Genomic DNA, 23,642 nt, shown 5'->3' with positions numbered 1-23,642 from the left:
AACATATTACGTTAGACTGGATTATGTTATTATATGATTATATTATATTGGACATTTTGATGACATGTCATGAAACAGTAAAACTGAGTTCTGGCGTATTTGTCTGCAGGGTGAATGCCAAAACTATGTACGGGTTTTGCTGATAAGCGGAAGGACGCTCTTCACATGTGGGACCAATGCTTTTACCCCGGTCTGCATAACCAGACAGGTTAGTAAAATGGCAGTTTTTGCACTTAAGTAGAATTAATGAAACTATATGACAAGAAAATACATATTTTATAGTCTAAAATCCTTTTGGGGTAATTAAAAGAAAGGCAATTATAAGTTGCTAGAGCTCAATGTAAAATGGAAAAAGGACATGGAATTTAAAAAGGATAAAATCAAGAAATCTGACAATAAAAGTCATTTTCTTCTAGTCACTTTGATTAGCTAATTTATCTTTTCTCTATATATTTTGTAATTATATTTAGTAATTATAAATAGTTTTGGTGCCTTTGTGATCCTCAGATGTCTTCAGCAGCTTTGTGCATTTGGGAAATGATAGAAACTGAAGATTACATTATTAAAAGTTTTGAAATTCATTAAAAGTTTTGAAATAATGTGAATAAAGCGATAAAAACAGAAAGAACAAATCGCTTGTCAACCCACTAAAATAGCAGGAAATGCTTAGTTCAGTTTTCCCTTCTTTTCGTCAGATTTCTAACCTCAGCCAGGTGTTAGACACTGTGAACGGTGTTGCCCGATGTCCCTACGACCCGCGTCACAACTCCACTGCCATGATCACAGAAAAGGGCGAGCTGTATGCTGCCACAGTGATTGATTTCTCTGGACGTGACCCAGTGATCTACAGGAGCCTGGGCAACATGCCGCCCCTGCGCACCGCCCAGTACAACTCTAAATGGCTCAACGGTTAACAAAGCACCACAAAGTTTGTCCTTTTCATCACTCTTTCGTTGGTCCATCACGCTGACCTGTGTCTCTGCCTCTTCTATTCTTCTAGAGCCTCATTTTGTGTCTGTTTATGAGATTGGTCGTTTTGCGTACTTCTTCTTGAGGGAAACTGCGGTGGAAAATGACTGTGGGAAAATGGTGTTCTCTCGAGTGGCTCGGGTCTGTAAGAATGATATGGGTGGACGCTTTCTATTGGAGGACACCTGGACCACCTTCATGAAGGCTCGCCTCAACTGCTCACGCTCAGGAGAAATCCCCTTTTACTACAACGAGCTCCAGAGCACCTTCTACTTACCTGAGCAAGATCTGATTTATGGCATTTTTACCACTAATGTGTGAGTTCTGTTTGTTAATAATGTCATTTCATAGACTTTATGTCACAGTCTGGCGAGGGCAGACTGTATGAATTGACAAGAAGGACCCAAAATGCAGACTCCAAGGAACAGGGAACAACACTTGAATGTTAACAAAAAGCAAGCCGTTTAATATGGCTGGTAAAAAAGGAACAAACAAAGGGCAAGGCAGACTGAAGTAAAACTAACATTACCCTAAACTGGGAGAACTAAACAAACAACAAGAAAAACCTAGACATGAAACTTGGAAACATGGCGTGGCCAACAGACGACCTGACAAAGAATGACCAGAACACACCGACTAAATACACACAGGAGGATAATGAGGGAAATGGAAACACATGGAGAAACAGCTGACACACATGAACATAACAACATCACAAGAGGAGAGTAAAACTAAAAACATTGAACATAGGAACACCGGACCCCTTCAAAATAAAACAGGAAACATAATGCAGACATGACAATATGAGACTCACAGACATGAAACACATGAAGGGCAAGGGAGACTTCACAGGGGTTGAAAACACAAGGGGGAACTGATAAGCAAATGAACATAGGAAACCTAATGAGCTTAAACATATAAACATCAAAATGAACTAAAACTCAAAACACTGGGTCACTAGGTCATAGAGTATATCCTCCTGAGAACCAGTCTGTTCATTTATGTCCTCTTTAATGGACGTTTGTTTTTGGTCAATATATTTTGACTTATTTGAGCTACCCTAATAAGTCCTGTTGTTTTCAAAAGTGTGTTTGGGTGGCCTCTTTCAGCTCCAAATAGGCAGGACATCACAAAAAAGTTACAATGAAAGAAACTTTCCTCGGTTCTCAGGAGGATATGAAAGAAAGATGCACTCACTGTAGCCTCACCAACAAATTTTGTGTTTTTGCTGTTACCAGCTTGCTTAACGTGGCTAAATATAGACACAAGGATGGAGTGCTAAGCTAGCTATTGAAAGCTAGCTAGGTTAGCAAATTGTGTTCCACTGACACACATGCTGCCACACTGACACACTGTCAGTGTCTGTATATAAGCATGTGTTTTGCTATGTTCAATTTTAAACTTGCATTTATTTAATATAAATTAACACTGTCGCTAATAGTCCTTTTGCAACAGTAGTCATTAGCCAATTTGTCCTAAATACAATCAATAATGCATAGAATTGACTCAAAAGAGTTAGACAGCCTGTTAGTACAATGAACTACCCAGAAGGCAATACTGTCTGTCACATAATTTCACAAAATTGGTGGAAAATATGGGCATGAATTAGCTGAGGTGAGACTATAGCTAGCAGCTACAGTTGTCTGTGCACCTACAGGTCACTCCAGGTCTACACAACCTTAATTACACATAGCTTTAAAGCATTTGTTCCTGGACAGCTGCCATGTACTTTGTCATTGTCTATAAAAACCAAGACAGGTTATTATACTGTGCTAGAAATTTGCTTTTTTCTTCTTTAAAGTCGTAAATGTTAACACATTGGCCATTAAAGGAACTGGATTATTTTGGCACTTGTACATTGCCTTATTTAAAGCCAAGTAAAAAACACTTGGTTTGGTAAGTTACAGTGATATTGTGTACATTAGTCTTTTTCTGGCTAATATACCTAGACAGCATTTTGAGGCTTTTTAATAAAACTCTGACCAAAAGTACTAACTATTAATATCTCTTATCATGTTTGTATGAAAGGTCATTTATTTTGGCAAATGTGTCCTCTCGCATATCAGCTGTGCCACTGGGGCTTGCTTTAAGACTACACACTAATGTTTATTCCATAGAGTAGTTTCAACTGAGGCAACTAAAAGGTTATGTTTGTATTTTACTGTTAAAATAGAAATATGTGCTTTTCTGTAGAGATGTGCTCAAGAATGTTTGCTTTCCTTCACATTCATTAGCTAAGACCTGAGCATTGTAATTTCCTGTGCTTCTCTAGAAACAGCATATCAGCTTCTGCTGTCTGTGCTTTTAATCTGAGCGCCATCACCCAAGCCTTCAATGGCCCATTTCGATACCAGGAGAACCCGCGCACTGCTTGGCTGGCCACTCCAAACCCTATACCCAACTTTCAGGTAACTCATTTCAAAACATGGACAATGACAAAGAATTCAGACCTCTTCATACATATGTATTTTTCTCTGAGAACATGAGGTTGGTGAGGACACTAAAGCAAACAGCTTTATCTTGCCACAGTTGCCCAGCAATTCCACGAAGGCTTGTAAAGAAATTTTCAAAAGACTGACATCCACTTCATCACTCTGTGCTGATTGCAGATATCTAAATGCAGTGCAGCAGAGAAGTTTTGCTCAGCTCCAACAAATACATGTCCCCAAAATAAATTCTTGGCAAATTTCCCAATGCATCTGCAAAGTGCTGTTCAGTTTGAGCTACAGGGAAACTGTAGTCACATTTCCTGTTGTATAATGTCTGTATATAAGCTTGTGTTTTGCTATGTGCAATTTTAACCTTGCATTTATTTAATATAAATTAACACTGTCGCTAACAGTCCTTTAGCAACAGTAATGATCTTGCCTGAAATTTTGTCCTTAAATATAAAACAAAAAAAGCTTAACAATTTTTTCATGAAGCATTTGTTGCCTGTAAGATTGCCATTAAGCTAGCATGCACAAAACTATTTACATGCCTAACGATAATAAGATATCCATCATCGGACTTTACCCTTTTTCTTTTTTTTTTACTGTGGACACTGTAAAAACCAGGAACTTTTCTGTCATTTAATTGTTTATAACTTCATTACTTTGGTGTGGCATGCATAGCTGCAGGGGAGGTCTTTATCAGTTGAAAAAGATATAAAACTTGTGAAAATACAGTTAAAAGTACCAAATATCTCTCCTCCACATTTTCTAGCGCCTTCCAGTGGGCCAAATTTTAATCTTTACTGGGCCAGTAAAGATTAAGGCCTTATGTTTAACACCCCTGCCTTATGTGGAGGTGCAGTGCACAAACACTGAATGAGGAGCAGCATCAGAAGAAAATGGGCTTTTGAGGTGGAGAATCTTAAGAGACGTGTGTTTAAATGCATGTTTCAGCTAGACGAAGAACTAAGAGACTGCATAATTGGCCAGTATATTACAAATAAGACTTTTCTGGATTATGAATTATGCAGACTGTCTATAATAACACAGTATAAGAAGTCTAAGGAGCTTGGAAAGAAAAGCGTCTGGACTTCAAGTTGCTTGAAGACGTTTCACCTCTCATCCGAGAAGCTTCTTCAGTTCTAGGGTCAAATGGTGGAGAGTCCCAGATTAAACCCTGTGGGAGTTTCCCCCCAAGAGGGACAAAAGGACCCCCTAATGATCCTCTACCTAATCACATGAGCCAAGGTGTGAAAACGGGCTTCTTTCCAAGCTCCTTAGACTACGATGACCTGGAGGACTAAGAACCTTCACAGACACAATATGAGAAGCTTCCCTTTCACTAAACGCCCTTCTGCTGCCTCCTTCTTGACTGCTCAGTGTGGCACGTTAGAGGAGGGCACCAATGGGGGAAACCTGACAGAGCGCAGCCTCCAGGACGCCCAGCGGCTCTTCCTCATGAATGACGTGGTCCAGCCAGTAACCGTCAACCCCCTGCTCACCCAGGACAACCTACGTTTCTCTAAGCTGGTGGTGGATATCGTGCAGGGCCGACACTCTCTCTACCACGTCATGTACATCGGCACGGGTGAGACATGTTCTAATTAAAAATTAGAAAATAATCACTCGAACCGTTTTTTTATCTGCTATCCTGGAGCTTGCTCTTATTACTATTATCTTAAAAGAATATGGCACCATTCTGAAGGCTCTCTCCACAACCAATAAAAGCCTGCATGACTGCTACCTGGAGGAGCTCAGGATCCTGCCCGAAGGGAAAGTGGGGCCAATAAAGAGTCTGCAAATTCTCCACAATGACAGATCACTGTTTGTGGGCCTCAATGACAGATTGGTGAAGATCCCATTAGAGCGCTGCTCCAGCTACCCAACTGAACGGTTTGGTCCAAGATTTTCTACAATGCTTTTAGTCTTTATACCAAATAGAAACAAATATACCTACAGATTAATGAACATAAGAACCATAAATATGACCGAGTATAAATATTTAGCATAAGAAAAATGAAAAATTGTAGCCTTTAGTCTGTGTGAGCCTGCACATATATTGATTTTCTGGTGCTGGTGATGAGTGGGCAAATCTACTAAGAAACACACGCGGGTGTCCAAGTCTTAAGGGCCTGCGAACAAATGCTGACAAAGATGATTCTGTTAAGAGCCCTATTTATCTTCCCTACAAAGAGACACATTTTGGACTGTCATGGTACAGTTCTGCAAGACTCAGAGCAGACATATCAAGCAGGCTTTTATGAATTTTGTTGACAATGAGTACACTGCTGGAATAGTTGACAGCTTTCTCACTCAAAACACAACAGGAGATCTTTTATGAGCAGAAACACAACAATCAGTAGATTGTCCGACTTTGTGTCAGCTTAAAAATCTGCAAACTGCTAAAGAAAGGCATCTACAGACACTGATAGTCTATCTAAATACCTGTTAGCTCCTGCATGGAGGCCCGGGACCCTTACTGTGGCTGGGATCATAAACAGAAGCGGTGCACCACCATCGAGGAGAGCTCCAACATGAACCAGTGGACGCAGAACATCACTGAATGCCCTGTAAGACACTGGGTTTGTCTGTTGTATAGATCTTTCCTGTCTCACTTCTACGGTAATAAGAATTTCATCACAAGTTCCCTGTTTGATAATAAAAAACAAAAACTCATTATCACTAGCCTAATATAGCATGCTAATTATCATATGTGATTCTCTAATCCTCTCTGGAGGTGAGGAACCTGACTCAGGATGGTGGTTTTGGTCCGTGGAAGCCTTGGCAGCCTTGTAACCACGATGATGGTGATGGCTCCATCAGCAGCTGTTTGTGTCGGTCGCGCTTTTGCAATGGACCGGTGGCCAGATGTGGAGGGATTGAATGCAAGGGCCCGACGATCCAGGTGGCAAACTGCTCCAGGTATATTTCTTTTCATGCAGACATCCATTATTCCCATACTAATCCTTTGAAATCAATCTTTGAAAAAATGCACTTTTATGTAAGTAAATCTAAAAATAGTCCTTTATGTTCAACTATATTCTAACAACTAATACACTCATAAAAGGAGACAGTTTGCTTAAAAAACACATTCGTTTTAAAACATCAGGCTCAGTCACATCCCTTCTTATGTTCTCTTTCTCAGGAATGGCGGCTGGACTCCCTGGTCATCGTGGGGCCAGTGTAGCAGCAGCTGCGGCATTGGGTTTGAGGTGAGGCAGCGCTCCTGCAATAACCCCGCACCTCGCCACGGCGGTAGAGTCTGTGTCGGCCAGGGACGGGAGGAGAGGTGAGGAGGTTACTTCAGAATTTAGCGATCAGGCCCGATTACTGCATTACAAAGCTCTGTGTGTGAGTGAGTGTGCATTCCTCTTTGTATTTCCAGGCTGTGCAATGAGAAAAAGCCATGCCCACTTCCCATAGTGTGGACTGCGTGGGGACCCTGGGCTCACTGCAGTGCTGACTGTGGTGGGGGGGTCCACTCCAGGACGAGAAGCTGTGAGAACGGAAACAGCTGTCCTGGATGTGCTACGGTATTTTTGCTCTATATGTGAAGAGAAGAGAGTAGGCAAAATAATATCCGAGTTGATTTGCAGACATGAGTGACCTACTTGTCTGTTTTTATTACACAACAAGATTAAGGACGTTTGTTTTCCCCACAAGTACCTCAGATTGTACAGCAGGTACACACAGTCCCCGCTCTTTCTGCTCAGTCTCAGTCTGCTAGACTTGGGGGAAAACATCTGTCTATCTGTCCACATCATAGGCCACTTTATTAGGTATACATTTGAACTCTGAAGCCCTGCCATTTTTTGGAAACACTTGGGAAATCTGAGCCAACCCAGTCTATCTGCTCTGCTATTCTATTTCTAGAAAGCTTCTACATTTTTTTTCATTTTGTATTGTCAGAATTATTTATTTATACTTACTAACAATATTTATACTTACTTTTTTGAGGGCAAAAAAAAAAAGTCAAAGTTAGCTGTTGTAGAGAAAAACTTTCCGAGCACTACCCAATTAAAGGGCTGGAAGTCCTTCTGCATTAAACTTTAATGTCTGTACCTGGGGAAAACTCACATCTAAAAAGGGTTTTGTTCTTCATTGCATTCAATAAAGCTCAAGTTTATGTCCTATTAAATACAGTAAGTTGCTGCATGATTGAGCCCTCTCCCAGGAAAACTGTAATGTTTGTGTTGTTTGGCAGGATATAATAAGGCAGCAGGCTCTCTCTGCAATCAATTGGGAGATGTAGCTGTGATAGGATAGACAGCAGTAGCTGTAGCCTGCTGGGATTTGCCTTTTCATTAGCTCTAAAGTTGATGAGCTGTTTCCATCCTGTTCTGCAGGAGTACAAAGCCTGTAACCTGGAGGCTTGCCCTGAAGTTCGTCGTAACACCCCCTGGACCCAGTGGATGCCCGTCAATGTAAGCCAAGACGGGTCACGGCAGGAGCAGAGATTCAGGTACACATGCCGGGCACTTCTGCCGGACCCCCAGCAGCTCCAGCTGGGCAGGAAGAAGGTGGAGACCCGTTTCTGCCCCAACGACGGGTCTGGAGCTTGCCAGACTGACTGTGAGTACTGGAAATAAGCTGGGAGATGTGGAAAAGCGAGTTTAACAACTTAGGGAAACTAGAAATGTTGCCATATTTTCTGTTTGTAAGTCACAGCAGATGTGCTTGATTGTAAATGTGCAAACACAGCTGTTGCTGTGATTACCTGCTAGAATGCAGGTGTACCTGGATTCCACAGGGAGGGTAAGCGGGGGTAAATTTTTTAAGGTTTGAATCATTTTTGTGAAGTTTTTCAACTCCATACAGCAGTCGTACACACGCTATCTGCCTAGAGCTGTATCTGTCTGAGCTTTTATCAGCACTGCTGGTGGCATATCTCCCAGTATGCCACGCTAAACACAGCTGGTTTCCTGTCTGTGGACATCAGTCAGCAGATTGATTAAACATCATTGAACTGTTGTGGGGAAGCAGATGTCCTCTTCCTTCATCCCTCAGAGTCATCTAAGCTTTTGTTTTTTTTCTCTTCTCCCTCATAGAATCTGGATTGTATCACCCTTTGGGTATTTACTCCAAAATAAGTAAAGCTGAGGAAGTGGGAAATGTCATTGTTTTTCGCAGCTTGTGTGACTGCTCTCAAGTTGTCATCCTCAGAAAAGAAAATCTTAATGAAATGTTTCTGGTGGCCTCAGGAAGCGCTTCTGATTCATATGTAAATAATTTGCAATTGTGGGTATACCAACTGTATGTGTGTGTCAGCGTACAGGGAAATCTAGCTCATTTTGTGCCTGCATTGTACCTCGCTAATTGTTGTTTCATAACAGGCTGGCTGCTGAGCTTAGCAATAAAACCATACAATAGCGTGTCTCCGATTTGAATTCAGAGAAAATTTCTGACTCGTTCAGCAGATTGTGGCAGATGTTGTGATCGACTTGTATATTTTTTTAGTGTAATTTGTTTCCCTTGTTTGGATTCTAAGATAGAGAACAAAATGTGTTTTATATTTGTTGCCAGCTTTGGTTGAAGACTTAATGAAGACAAGTGTCCGAACTTCATCCCAGCCACAAGGTGCCCGATGGGGATCCTGGGAAACGTGGTCCAGCTGTTCCCAGCAGTGCTCCAGAGGCTTCCGAACTCGGAAACGCAGCTGCTTGACGATAGAAGGGAGGATCAACCCCAGCGCCTGTGTGGGATCGCCGGTGGAGTATCAGGACTGCAACACTCAACCGTGTCCAGGTAACAGAGAGCTTCTAGTGCACTGTACCTCACAGACTGTACATAAATGGTGGACACAACCACAGTGACATTACCAGCTGGACACTGAGGTCCCATTAAGCATTAAGCCTAGAGCTGATGTTGATTGGGTGGTGGATCTGACTGCAGAACTGTGGTCACTGCATGCTCACGTGTTAGCGGCTAACAATCATTAGGTACCCACATCCTAAAGCATGCATACATTGATTTCCTGTCTGTCTTTATTCTAGTGGGTACGATCGTTTACAAGATGAATGTATGTTGTATGTCTCATTTATTGTTGTGTTTCATTAAATAATCAATCATTAAATCATTAATTAATTCAGTATATAAATAATTGAATATTCATTCATTTAATTGAATTTAATAATTCTTTTTTTCCAATTTTAATTTATTAATGGCACATTTGATTTATTATTTAATGATATATTTATTTAATTCGTTTTGGTACTCATGGCCCTCCGCAATAGACCTCTGCACAGTTAGACTTTTTGCTACTATATGAATCTCCCCCTGGTGGCCAGTGGAAAAAAATGCCAATTAAAAACACTTGTGCACTGAGGTCACAGCTACATGAAACTGTTATATACCATCATTAGCTTGCATTACATTGTGTTACATTATTATGGGGTTTTCTTCTAAATCTAGTGAATGGAGCCTGGTCTTGCTGGTCTGCCTGGTCCCAGTGCACGTCCAGCTGTGGAGGCGGGCACTACCAGAGGACTCGGACATGCAGCAGCCCACCCCCTGCCAACGGAGGAGATATCTGCATAGGCCTGCATACTGAAGAGGCCCTTTGTAATATACACGCCTGTGAGGGTATGAAGCGATATGTGAAGCCGCACTATGGAAGGTTTCAGACAAACCAAAGATGTGTAATGGTCACAGATGGATCAGTTGAACATATTACATCACTAGCAGATTTTGTCTGTGTCTAGGTTTGAAGACAAAAGCTTTCTAACTGAAGTGAAGATGAGTAAATTATGGTACAGATATTATCAGCAGTTATAATATGAATTTCTGTGTCTTAGGGGGGGATTCACTACAAAGGACTGCAGTTAATCTGATTTGAACATTAATGTTGTGAAGTTAAAGATAAAAGTCAGCTTATAACTTTCTTACAAACAACCCCTTTATCCAAATTTCTAAATTTTTAAAAATTCATTACAATTATTACACCATTAAAAATACTCTCTAGATTCTCTCAGTCTATCTAGATTAAATAACTGCTTCTTCTTTGGCCACTGATGGGAAATCTCCCCCACACAGGCCAATCAATATTTGTGATGAGAAGGTAAACAATGTGGCCGTTGGAGCCTCTCCCAGCATGCGTCGTCTGAAGGTCGGAGAAGGAACGGAAAAACAGTTAATGAAATAGCTCCAAATTTCCCTATCGATGTGAATTTGGATGCGAGCAGCTTCTTGTATATCTTTATTCCCTTGGACTTTGAAAAGAAGAAAAAAAATGCAGAGACACGGGAGGCAAATCGGTGTAATCAACTCCTCGTCCATTTTAGGCTTTTGTTCGCGAAACAAAGCGATCCCGGGAGGCACACAAGGTTGCTGACTGATGATGATGACCATTGCACTGATGCACTGTGGCCAGAACTCGTCAGGCTGCACTCTTGGTGACTTACCACACAGTTCCTCTCCTTGCAGAGGAGGTTGAGTTTGTTGGTGATTGGAAAAATGCTCATTTATTTTCCCGTTTCTCATTTGGACGTTTGTCGTTTTCCCTGATTCCTGTGTTTGCAGGTTGGGGTGAATGGACAGAGTGGGGGGACTGTGACGACGAGGGCCTGCAGCATCGCACCCGCCGCTGCGATGAGAACCAAGAGGCTGAGGTCAGTCTCTGCCAGGGCAACGTCACCCAGTCTAGGCCGTGCCAGCCTCACGAGGTGCCGGGTAAGCGCATGATCGCACATGTAAACAGGACCGCTGCAGACTGTTGCAGATATAAGCTGGAAAAATTAACTTGAATGAAAAGTTTAATCAGGCACGCTAAATGCTGACTTGTTCACTCTGCATTTGGAGAAAATTAAAAAGATGAATTAGCGGAGATGTCAGCAACGTGCCTACCTCGAGAACAGGGAAGGCTTTGTGAGAAATTAACTACTTTTGTCTTGTTTGATCTCTCGGAGCTGCTGTGATTTTCTTTTTTCTTCTTCTCTACATTGATGGCTTTTTTTTTTTTTTCATTTCTCTTTCTCTGCAGTCATTTTGCCCGGTCAGGAGGACCAGAGCTGTGGAAGTGAGTGAAAACAACTGATGTCTTTCTGTTCACTCTCCCCCAAATAATTACACATTGTTCCCAGCTTACACACATACACACCTCCTGCGCTCTTCAATTCCCAGCATGAAATATCTGCAGGGTTTCCTGCTTTTCTTCCAGCGTTGCATCCAAACCAAATCAGTATCTCCTCGGTTTAATTGAAGGATGTAGCAACAACTAGCCATTCTTGTAAAAGTTATTGGCTTTCTTCTTCTCCTGATGTGTACCACACAGTTGGTACCATATTGACTTTTGTTTGTGACTTCGGCCCCGCGTGGCACGGGATTGGCCGAAAATGTGGAATCGATATTGGTCCCATTCAGGTAGTGACATGAACTTTGAGTTGCTTTTAGTTCCTCGCTTTCTTTCCCTTCTAACAAAAGCTCAAATTTTTTACACCACCTTCTAGACAGACTATTTTCTATTACAGTGAAAATTTTACCTCAAAAGTGTTGCAAATGCATACGACATGACCCACGAGCACGAGAAATTTCACACTGCCAGCTCTTCACAGATCCACAAATATAAGCTGCGTTCAAGTGGAAGTGGAAAACTAGGAAATATAAATTCTGTATATTTTGAATATCAATATAATCCTGGTCAATGTGTTCTCGAATTTGGAAGGAAGGAAGCTTTTTTGCAAGAGAAAATGATACACAGCTGTTTGATCCTGTGTGGTCAAACAGCTTATTTGCGTCTGGATCAGACGCAAATAAGCTGTGCACACAAATAGTTACACACAAATTGCACACATTCGTAAACTTAGTTTATGCTTGCGGATCATATCGTGTGCATTTGTAACATTTTGAGGCAAACTTCACTTAAAACTTCATCAGTGTTATTTAGTGTCCTCGATTGTTTGTCATCTCAGCCTATCATTACCCATCCCCTTACAAGGCTACATTTCTCACTGGTTTAACAATGGCTCTGTTTCTGTGCTCTTCCTTCCCCGCCTCCCTGTGTACAGCCTTTACCTTGTTCCAGCTGGCAGCTGTGGGCTTAGCCAGTTTCTTTGCAGCAGCCCTCCTGTCAGCTCTGGCCTTCACATACTGTCACCACCTGAACCGACCATCGGCAGAGTCAGCGGTAATCCACCCGAGCACACCAAACCACCTCACTTACAACAAGCAGGGCAACGCCACGCCAAAGAATGAGAAGTACATCCCCATGGAGTTCAAGGTGGGCTTGTAATTACTTTAAATACATTTCTAAATGGTTGATAGACTCTAAAGGTTTTTAAGTGAGGATTTTTATAAAACACGGTTTGCCATTTTGTAGATGCTGAACAAGAACAACATTCATGTCAACGATGAGACATGCAACCATTTCCCCTCTCCGGTGCCCTCAGGCAATATGTTTGCCACCACCTACTACCCTTCCAGTTTGAGCAAGTACGACTTCCATCCAGACTCGCCCTGCAGGACCTACATGCACAGCTGAGAGGAGGCCGGGCTTCAGCCAACAAACTCATCCACCACAATGTGCTCATCATTCAGAAATCAGAGCAAAGTCTTAAATAGTCTTAAGGTAAATACCAAAATGATTTCTATTAGAGTTATTCATGAAATACCCAAATATTTGGCCATGCAAGTTTTGGTTTTGGACTATTTCTTTGCTTTAAAGCAGTTCCAGCTGTGTGTCACAACTCAATATCATTTTTGACCACAGCGCTGAGATTATAAAGATTTCGAGTATAAATCACTCAGATGTAAAATTCCTGTTTAAAAAATCTGACCCGTCTGCGCACCATCTCCCTGCACGATTTGTCATTTTACCCTAACAAGAATAAATGTCTGCCAGCCCAAAAACCCCGCAGTCAGTCAACGTGGACTGTGTGGTGCTGTAACTAGGGAAGATTGAATTTATTAATCCCAGATTTGGGGACTAATAATCTTCAAAATAAGGTCAATTGTGTAAATATAAAGGAAGAAGCAAAACAAAGGTGATCCCAAATTACAGTTCACATATAAAGAAGCGCTACTGAGAGCACATCGTGAGTGTCTTTTTAGTTTTCCGCATCTATAGGAAGTTCTTTAAATTCTTATATTTTGACGGTACTTTCAGTATCCCACAAAAGCCGGCAGCCTTTTCGTTTCCTCCCTTTCTTCACCATGTAGCTGCCTGTTTTCTTAGAGCCAGAATGAGAGGTGACTGGTTTACTGATTGCAGAGACTATGAGCCAGTAACCAAGAACGAGCTGTGGGTGGTCCGATCGATCCGGCCCTTGTTTCAGATGTTGTGTGTGCATCTGTTCGTGAGCCACAGTGCATCAACTTTTACCTCCCAGAGGAGGACTTGTTTTGTTTTGCTTTTTAAGGCTCGTTTGTTCTCTGATGAAACCACCATCTACAGGGATCCCCCCCGTCTACTCACTTCACCCTCCCTGAAGTGCCCTGGTCATTCTCAGGGTGCCAGAAAGCAGAACCCAAACCTCCAGGGCTTGAACTCCGCTGACATTGTGTGTAACTGGATCCACTGGACTCTTTTGCAAAGACTGATTTCCATGATAAAAAAACAGATCCATGAAATGATGGGTATTAAGGAACATCTCCACTCTGAATAAAGCTAAGAAATAAACAGACTCGCAGCTTATTCGCTTTAATTTTCATACTTAGCTGGCAAAACGATGGACAGCAATCCTGAAGAGGACATTTTTGACACGCTTGACTTCGTACTGTACATTGGTAAAAAAAAAGAAAAGAAGAAAATGCATGTTTGCCAACTTTTCTATCAGCAGAATGAACAAATTATTTTAGGGGTGTTCACAGATTCATGCTGATTCAGCTATGGAAAAATATGGGGGCGTACCGCCCCGATTTTACAAGGCTACTGTTCAAAAATCACCAAAAACAATACAGCTGTTCATGTATATTTCAACAGAATGTGAATAATTCATTATCAGTGTTAGACTTTTCAAATGAATATTAATTTCATGCAACAAAATGTAACTTTTTTGTGATTAACTTGCTTATGGTGGCTACAATTTTTGTTTTTATTTAATAGCACATACTGAAGTGACTGGGAAACAACTGCTGCCCCCAAAAAATACAAAAATGTTTTGGTTTATGTTTTGGTTCTGCACAAATTTAAAATGTAAAACTTTAAGATGATAAAATGTGCTTAAACGTTGGTGTTTTCCATTGAGGAAGACAACGTAGAAAATAACTGGTTTCTCCCTGCACGTCTCTTAATTCAAAATTGATCAAATTTTGAAGCTGCTGAAGTTCAAACTGAGCAACAGAATGATGAAGAACGATGAAGACAACAGTAACTCAAACCAAGTACGCAGATGAGCATAGGCTACAGCAGCAGAATACCACACTGGATGTCAGTCCTGTCAGCTAAGAACAGAAAACTGAGGCTACAATTAACACAAGCTCACCAAAATTGGGTAATAGATGGGAAAAATGTTGCCTGATCTGACAAATCTCAATTTGTATTGTAACATTCAGACGGCAGGGTCAGAATTTACCTTTAATCAAACCTCAGCAGGTAGCAGAATTGTGTGGGGAACATTTTTTTAATATAGTCTTTTGCTTAAACTCCGCCTGAGTAATGTTGCTGACCATGTTCATCCCTTCATCGCTACACTGTACCCATCAATCTCTGAAGAATGCTTCCAGCTCCTTTGTGAGTCTATGCCACAAGGAATTATGACAGTTATGAAGGCAAAAGGGAGTCAAAGTTATTACCAGTAAGGTGTATCTAATGAAGTGGCCGGTGAGTGTAACTTAAGTTTCGTCTCGTGATGGCGTGTCTCATTACTTGGACAACATTGCACACACTTGTATAAATGTGTTTTTCAGCTATTTGTTGCTTATTTCTTCAAATGGTGGGTAATTTTTCTTACAATGTGCCATTTTTTACATAATATAAAATATAATGTAATACATTTCCTGGGGAAATTATTAGGTAAATAAATAGGGGCATCTTTGGCACGGTTACTCGGTTAATTTTCCACTGTTAGGAACATGGAAACAAAATCGTTGCTTTTAGCTGAAAAAGCTGTTAATGTAACTGGATTGGAGGTGCACTGGTTGATCACTGGCTCTAGTTTCCTGATGATTTGTGCCAGATTCTGTTTTGATTTGCCGAAAAAGCCCAACCTCAAACTCTACTGCTGAAAATTTCCCACATAAAAGTCACTGTGAGAGGAAATTGAAAAATGTGTTGGCTTCTAGTAATACCAAAAACACTTTGCACCCTTAACCTCTAAATCATAACAAATTTGAACCGAATTGTATATTTTTATTTTAAAACAAATAAACTTTACAATAAAGTAAAGTGATTTTTTTTTGGTGTTAAATCCAAGCCCTGTGTTGTTAATGATAAAACGTATATTGCATATTTTGTGTCTCTAATTTGTAAATACCAAGAAGTGAATGCACCAGTTTCTCAGCATTTTTACACAGCATGAAACAAAAAGCCCCGATAGTACAATATGTGTGTTTATATACATGTAACTGCATGTACTGACATTCTTTCATGAATATACAGTCCATGTTTGTGTAAAGTGTACAAATGTTTGAATGTATTTAACCAAGAAAGTGGAAATGTCTTTTTAAAAACGGTGTTCCTACCCTGTCTGCGGCAGAGAAAGTGAGTTTTGTATTTAAAGGCCACTTTGGTGTCAAATCTGATTCACACTGGACACAATTTATCCTCATATTTTAAGAAAAATCCCCAAAATGGATTTGTTTTGCTCCCAAAAACGCTTGTGTTAAATATGATTGATGTGACTTAACACTGCCTTTTGGACACTGTGAACTTTTGCTACTCTATATTTTTCTATAATGTACACTGAAAAAAACAATGAAGATGACAAAAATACATTTTGGTGCCAATAGTTTGATTGTCATTGCTTTTTTTCCCCTCACATCACCAGCAGGTAAAAATTGAATAACAGTACTGCTATATGGTGACGACCACACCATTTATTGAAAAATATATCAAATAAGTGCAAAAAATCTTTCAAATTCATGATGAAATCTGCTCGTTTTGGACTACAAATGTCTTCTTTTAAAACGGAGACAATGGATTTTAGGATTTTTAAGGATGAGGAAGTAAAAATTGCAAATGCCTAGTACGCCTTGCAGACAACAAGATCAGGAATGTGCAGTTTTAAGACTCTTTATGCCGTTCTATTCAGTTCAAAAAGATCAAATGAACTATTTTATTCAATCGATCTTTCTGATTGATTTAATATCTTGGATGTCTCTACACCACTCTACAGTATGCTGACTTTACAGCTATCTGCAAATAGACTAAAGACTGAGCTGATACAGCAAAGTTGAATAGAGCACAAGGCAACATAGGCTGGAGCTTTAAGCTTAGAGGTTAGAGGATGTGCTGAATGCCCAACAGATCAGGAGAAATATGATGCCCACACTAGCCTTGCTTCTGAGTAAGATTACGTCCAGGCAGTTGTACCCGAGGATACGAGGTCAAACTGGAGAAACTGACCATGATGATGACATATTTTGCAATTTTAAATCACAGATATTGGAATTTGGGGGGGAAAAACTGCACAAAGGATTTAACTGTAATAAGATTTATTTTGTGTATTAAACCAAAATCAATATTTCCAGCTGAGGTGAGGAGAACCACTGAAATGTCAGCACTTTGGTTTCTAAAAATGATTGTTTCTTCAGCTGTGAATGTTATTAGGAAAAATGCTGCTGTCAGAGTGCCAGGCCAAACGCTGAGAAAGCAGAACCAGGCAGTCTCTATGTGTCCCGCTGTATTAGACCCTCTGAAGTGGTTGATTTTGGTAAATTTTGGTACCTAAAAAGAGTCATGCACCCCCGCCCACCCCCTCACACTTTACCTCATTTGTAGGGACAAACTGGGGCCACAGCCCTGCACAGTTAGAGGTAAGACTAAGTGATGAGCAAGCACAGCTACTTTGTTTTCTTTCTGATGTCACACAAAATCACTCCAACTCCAAGCATGGGCTTGAGCAAATAAATATAAGCTTAAATAAGAGAGGACAGTCATGAAAACAGTGTGACATCACTATCCAGCCCCCAAAATAGACTAGAAATAAAACAAATGGGCTCAAAGGCATAAAAATAATTGCTGATATAGCTTTTCTGTGCACTCAGGTGTTATTCCCTGCAAGTCGTTTGACTGCAAAAGGTCACAAGGTGTTCTTCTTTTAGCGACTTCACTGCCTCCACTTCCCTCATGTCTTTAATATTTGACGTTGTTTGAGAGCAGACGAGCTTACAGGTAAGTCAAAATGGCAACTTTACCATTTTGTATACCGGGGTGAATATGTTTCTATCTTTGCAGGTCAACAGAGTATAACTGATAAATAATACAAACAGCAGGAGCAGGTGGAGAAGGGAGGGAAGGTGCAGGTGCCAGTAAAGCTGAAAACATTATCTGCACTATGTCCTCCGTTTGTTTACTTACTCACGTTACTAATCTGTTAAAGAAGCAGACTTTTACTTTGAAATCTTTTTAGAATGGGCAATTTGAAATCATCTAAGCTTTTGACTAAAGCTTTGATTAAATATCTGGCACCAGTATATTCACAGTGCAACTTAACCGGCTCTACAGTTTTGGGCATGTTACTGGACTAATCAAGCATAACGTTTCATCACTGAAAGTAATTCTTCTGTTCATGAATGCAAGTAAATGACTGTAATTTGGCAAGTAAATAAAAAAAAAAAAATAATAATAATAATATGCTTTACCTTTTTCTTAAAACAGTAGATTTGTAAATTCATGGATAACAATTAATAAATTTTAGCCTTTGGTAATTAACCAGTAACTACCAGCACTGTTACTCTGACTGTTAATAACTTCAGTGACATAATTTCATTTAATGTGGTAAATTGGTGGCATTACCCATTACAGTACTGGATAACACTGTATAATAATGTCACATTATTAAGCATTAGCAGGTGCTTAATTTATCATTTATATGTTATTACGCCTCCAGTGTGTTTCATTTATAAATACAGATATGTTTATAAATATATCTGTATTTACAAATGGCATACTAAGGAGGAGTAATGATATATAAATGATGAGCACTTTATAATACCTTAATAATGCTTAATAGTGTGACATTGTTATCTACCTAGCACTTCTGTAAATAGTACTATTATTACTACCTTTACTTCGAGCACTTGAACGTTATTTTTTATGGCATGCTTTTGCTGTAAATGTACACAGGCAGACAGTGTGAAATGTACTTGGCATCCTTTGGTACTCATGTGAACAATTAGAATATGCAATGTCAAAAAAAGTAGCGCTAACTCAATAAACAGGATGCACAACACTCTGCATGCCTTCATAATGGTGATTTATGCAGAATGTGGTCTTGGGATAGTCACTGCTGAAGAGCTCTTGATTAGTGACAAATTTCAAAAGCTAAAATTTCAAAGCTGCAGTCGGGTCTGTTGCTTGCCCACCGCTAATTTACCGCGGCCTTTGTGGGATTATTGCTTCTGTAAGATAAAAGGCGCTGCAAGGCCGAGTTCTTAGAAATCCTGCTTTCTGTGACTGAGGCTGTAATCCTGTTTGTGCTTCCCACTGTAAGAGCAGTGCTGCTGGATCATGGCAGTAACAGCTATGTCTGCTGTTGGAGAAGCCACACCTTCCTGCCCCAAAGTACATGACACATGATTAAAAGTGTGGAAGGAAAAATCTTTAAAACACGTAATACGCAACGATGTTTTCTACATGTGCGTGCTTTTTGTGCACATTAAATAAATTCATGGTGTTTCTATGCTTGCCAGGATAAACACCTGCCTGTTTGAATACATACATGCACTTACATATGCTGTTTTTATTAAATATATTAAATCATTTAATAACTATTTACAAAAGGCACCAACCGCTGATTAGCTCACATTTTTAATAAAAGACCAGCGTCTACCCATCAAGTCCCAAATGCTTTACTTCACATCACTGCCCCGAATAGATGGCACTCCAGTGTTTGTTGTTCACAGTCCAGTGAGCAGTTCTGCTCTGCTGTCTGAGAGTTTAATCTGCTGCTAACAAAACGCCGGGTCACCAAAATAGTCAACCCTCACGCAGCATATTAATTTATTTATTCATGTGAATTTGTGTTTCCACCCCTTCCCATTTAGGAGCAGGAAAAGAAGAGTGTAGAGTCCATAAATATTTCACAGTACAAAGAAGATGAACTGCGCTCACTAGTCACTTTATTAGGTACAGCTGTTTGTCTAATCAGTCTCTTTACACAATCTCACCAAAACTGAACAATAAAGACTTGAAAAAAGTTCAGTAAACAATGTGAAAGCAACTTTTCTTGGAACATTTTGGGTCCTTTAGGGCCCTTTAATACCAAATGATAATGATTTAAACCTACCTGAGTATTGTTACTAACCATGTTTGTCACTTCATGATGACAGTGTACTCATTTTCTGATGGCTTCCAGCAGGATAACACATCATCATAAGCTCAATAATCGTGGTCATGTTTCTTAAACTAACCACGATCTCAGTCTAATAAAGCATCTTTGGGATGTGCTGCAACAGGAGATTTGCATGATGGATGTGCAGCCAACAAATCTCCAGCAACTGTGTGACAGTATCACGTCGACATGGACCAAAATCTCGGAGAAATGTTTCCAGCACCCTGTTGAATCAATAATGTGAAGAATTAAGGTAGTTCTGAATGCAACAGGGGCCCAACCCAGTACTGAGAAGGTGTAACTAATAAAGTAGCTGTGCAGTATTTATTCACAAAGGTGTTGTCACTCACTGTTTGCACCTAGTTGGTCCCTGATTTAATAACTTTGAAGGGTTTTTTTGTTGCCAGATATCATTTCTTGTTTGCTCATTTAGTTAATAAGCAGCAGACCCTAACCCATAGTTTCAGTCACAGACATATGCAAGCAGTTTAATAATTTAAAGTGTGAAATCCACCTTTGACATTTACTCATGGAGCTTTTTCCCAATCTTACATAAATACATTAAAATGTAACCACGATTGAGTCTCTGTAAGAGAGCTGGTTGTCTTTACATCCCATAATACAATCCATATTATCCCAACTTGAAGCAAAAACAACTTAATCTGTCCACTTTAAAGCCAGTTAATCTGCTATGTTCACTTGTTTGAAGGTTTCTCTGATCAAAGTGCCTCAGAACATAAATCAGTGTATCAAAGTATTTTTTGTTTTTTTCAATATATGAAAAAAAAGTGCCACGCACTGACACACAGAGGAACATTAGCAATACCTTTATTTTTTTGTTTTTGCCTCCGGGACACTATACATCACATGCTTCCTCTGCAGAAGCCAAAAATAAAGTTTCTGCTTAGATTTTGTTATCCTTGCCAGCGGACCGTTATGTTTTCATCCAGGCTTCATGCGATGCACGCCTGCAGATACAAGAGATCGCGTGAGAGAAGAGATGGCTGTAAAAGCACAGTGACTAAGATATTCTCAGGCTATACAATAACTGTGTTATTGTATAGCCTGAGAATATCTTACTCACCTGGTCAATAACTGTGTTATTGACCAGGTGAGTGCAGAGGCATTCAGGTACCTTGGAGGAAAAAAAACAAACAACAGATAAGAACCACTCAGTGTCTCAGAGGGCTGACTAATGGAGGAGCTGGCTTGCGCTATAACATGTTCTTTGTTAAAGCTGAAGCTTCTCTGCAGATACAAGTAAAACATACTGCATGCATCTGTTGTGACATTTTGCTAGAAAATTATTTTAAATGATCTAATAACAACATAAACTCAATTATCTTATGAAAAAAGAAAATGTTGCAGATCTACTCTCAAAATTTTACAGCCAAAAAGCGTTTGGCACAATTCTCAGTTGGAAAACTGTGATCTTTATTTGCAGTTAGACAAACTGAACCAAGAGCTCTTCTAGTAAATTAAAATGTGTTTTTGCAGTTTCAGATGCAGGACAGTCCATCAAATTGATTGTGACCACTTCATTGACTTAAAACTGATGTGTGCTGTAATTTACTGACTCACCGTGAAGTTATAGAACCACACGGATTTCTCCCAAAGATCGGGTTATGTGACAGATAGTAATATTACTGCTTTTGACCAATCAGCAGTGGCTTGAACAATGTCAAACTTCTGTGTTATTCCAGAATTCCAGTTTTTCCACATCACCTGCTCCCACACTTGTGCTCATAACATCAAAACTAATCATGGTAAATTGAGACCAATGCAGTGTGTTCGATAGTTGTTCTAAATGTTGTTGTTTCTCTTGGATATATAGGCATTAGTGAAATTTGTGGCACAAAAATGGTGGCATGATATTTGATCATACACCCTGTTCATGTAAAACTAGCACAAATGATGCTAAGCATCAGCATTTAAGACACTGTGAGTACCAGTGAAATAACTTAAATCTTTAAAAAAAAAAAAAGTATAAATGATCAGGATTTTGATTGCAAAAGCTGCCACACAGGACAGGCTAGAAAGAAAGAAAGAAAGAAAGAAAGAAAGAAAGAAAGAAAGAAAGAAAGAAAGAAAGAAAGAAAGAAAGACATTCAAAGAGAGTGACACAGTCTGGAAGCCTGGAATAGGTAGGAAACAAACGATTTCAAGGACTGGAAAGAAAACTGGTGAGAGATGTGTCTAAAGACAGAACAAGTGTCAGGACACCAGCGAATGACTTAGCAAAGTTGGGAATTATAGTCTTGAAGAAATAAAAAAAATCACTAGAACCCTGTACAGGAGTGGACTGCGAGGTTTCAGACCAAGAAAAACCTTCAAGCCAGATTGAAGTATGCAAAGATATACAACAAGGAGAAAGAGAATGGGCTGAGATTGCTCTGAGACAACACATTACACAGCTAACCGTTAGCATCAGGGGGGTTAATAATAATTTTGATCCTGGTAGTTTTTGATTTTTGTGAAATTATTTTGTTTCTGTGTGCAAATTAAAATAATATAAGCATCCAAAATATAACAGGAATGTCTGGAAAAGCTCTGCTCTAATTAACAGCACTTTGTAAATACTTAAAGAAATTACATTTTTATTGGGGCCTAGTGCTTTGTCTGTACATCTGTGGTGTATACAGTAAAAGAAATGTCATTTCATGTACCCGATGCACTAACTCAAAGGGACAGTGGTGAAAACATACTTCAGTTGTGCCCCTGAACCTACTGGTGGGTCCAATAAACAGTGTTCGGTCCTTGTTACGGTCCCTTTGATTATACTGCCATCTGCTGAGCAAAACGTGAAACAACATGAAAGTGGGGTTTGCAGAGAATATGAATAGTTGGTATTAGCTCAACATTAATATGTCGATAACATACACAGTTCCTTTCTAAGTTCTCACAATCCCAAGTCTTTCTTGGGACTGAATAAAAACCCCTACTAACCTGATTTATTTGTTCAGATTTTTCCTGAAGGCTAGTCCACGTTTCTGCATAGGTGTACTGTCTGCGAGTCTATATTTGGGGAGGGTAAATCGCCCCCTATAAGCATACATGCCACATATCACTGATGCCTGCTTACAGTACAGGCAGGTATCAGTTTGGTGATGCAGAAATGAAACAAAGAAATGGAAACTTACCTGTTTTCTTGTTACATAAAAATGATTTTAATAAGCCAAACGCTTGTTGGAAGAGCTGATGAGACAACAAACGAACTCATCACTGGAGGGAAATAAAAAGAATCTCTTGGCAACCGTTTAGTATAATGAGAACTGCAGAAGCTGAAACAGCCAAGAGCTAGATCCAAAGCTAAAGGTAATCATGGCGGACAGCAGAAAAGAAAGACACTGTTATATGTAGAATTATTATTGGGGTTATTAATTTTATGACAGGGGTGCACCTAAATTAGACATAACAATAGCTTCATCAACCTTGAGTATCCCCCCCCCCCACACACACACGGGAACACAATATATATATATAAAGGTCCCTCAGTTTAAGTGTCAGAGAAATTTTTTTTTACTTTTTTATTTTAAAGGTTCACAAGACTTAACGTTTGAAGTGTGCCGAGAAGAAGAAATCTTTCTGTTTTTGTAGAGGTGTAGCCTCTAGTAAATTAGCAGTGCATATGAAGCTCATTTACTCTCAGTGGTTTTTAAATTGTTTTAAATTTTGTTTACTATTTTGAACACACATGAATACACGTGAAAACAAGATAAAACAAGACAAAATAGGATGTTATATGTATTCTTCATTATCACACTTCAGCAACAGCAGTGGGTTTTTTTTAATAAACTGCCGAATAAATGTGTCA

At 39.8% G+C, this 23,642-nt stretch overlaps 1 protein-coding gene across 2 annotated transcripts in view; it reads left to right on the top strand.

Moving 5' to 3' along the window:
* Positions 1–16,282, top strand: part of LOC113015987 (semaphorin-5B-like) — a 45,270-nt gene extending 28,988 nt beyond the window's left edge. The window contains exons 7-23 of one of the 2 annotated variants that reach the window (XM_026158407.2): positions 110–208; positions 696–909; positions 1,001–1,286; positions 3,242–3,377; positions 4,782–4,989; positions 5,087–5,294; positions 5,854–5,971; positions 6,139–6,323; positions 6,547–6,690; positions 6,787–6,934; positions 7,748–7,973; positions 8,925–9,146; positions 9,813–9,983; positions 10,920–11,069; positions 11,380–11,415; positions 12,404–12,615; positions 12,715–16,282. In XM_026158407.2, the coding sequence (XP_026014192.2) occupies positions 110–208; positions 696–909; positions 1,001–1,286; positions 3,242–3,377; positions 4,782–4,989; positions 5,087–5,294; positions 5,854–5,971; positions 6,139–6,323; positions 6,547–6,690; positions 6,787–6,934; positions 7,748–7,973; positions 8,925–9,146; positions 9,813–9,983; positions 10,920–11,069; positions 11,380–11,415; positions 12,404–12,615; positions 12,715–12,876 (2,925 nt within the window). In that variant the 3' untranslated portion in view covers positions 12,877–16,282. The remainder of the gene's footprint in view (positions 1–109; positions 209–695; positions 910–1,000; positions 1,287–3,241; positions 3,378–4,781; positions 4,990–5,086; positions 5,295–5,853; positions 5,972–6,138; positions 6,324–6,546; positions 6,691–6,786; positions 6,935–7,747; positions 7,974–8,924; positions 9,147–9,812; positions 9,984–10,919; positions 11,070–11,379; positions 11,416–12,403; positions 12,616–12,714) is intronic. The other variant, XM_080297051.1, reaches the window with a different exon arrangement.
* Positions 16,283–23,642: the final 7,360 nt, after the last annotated feature.

The sequence above is a fragment of the Astatotilapia calliptera genome, chromosome 23 (genome assembly GCF_964374335.1).
Source record: "Astatotilapia calliptera chromosome 23, fAstCal68.1, whole genome shotgun sequence".
Lineage (NCBI taxonomy): Eukaryota > Metazoa > Chordata > Actinopteri > Cichliformes > Cichlidae > Astatotilapia > Astatotilapia calliptera.
Note: the sequence above shows the minus strand (reverse complement) of the source record. Positions and strands in the feature narration are given on the sequence as shown.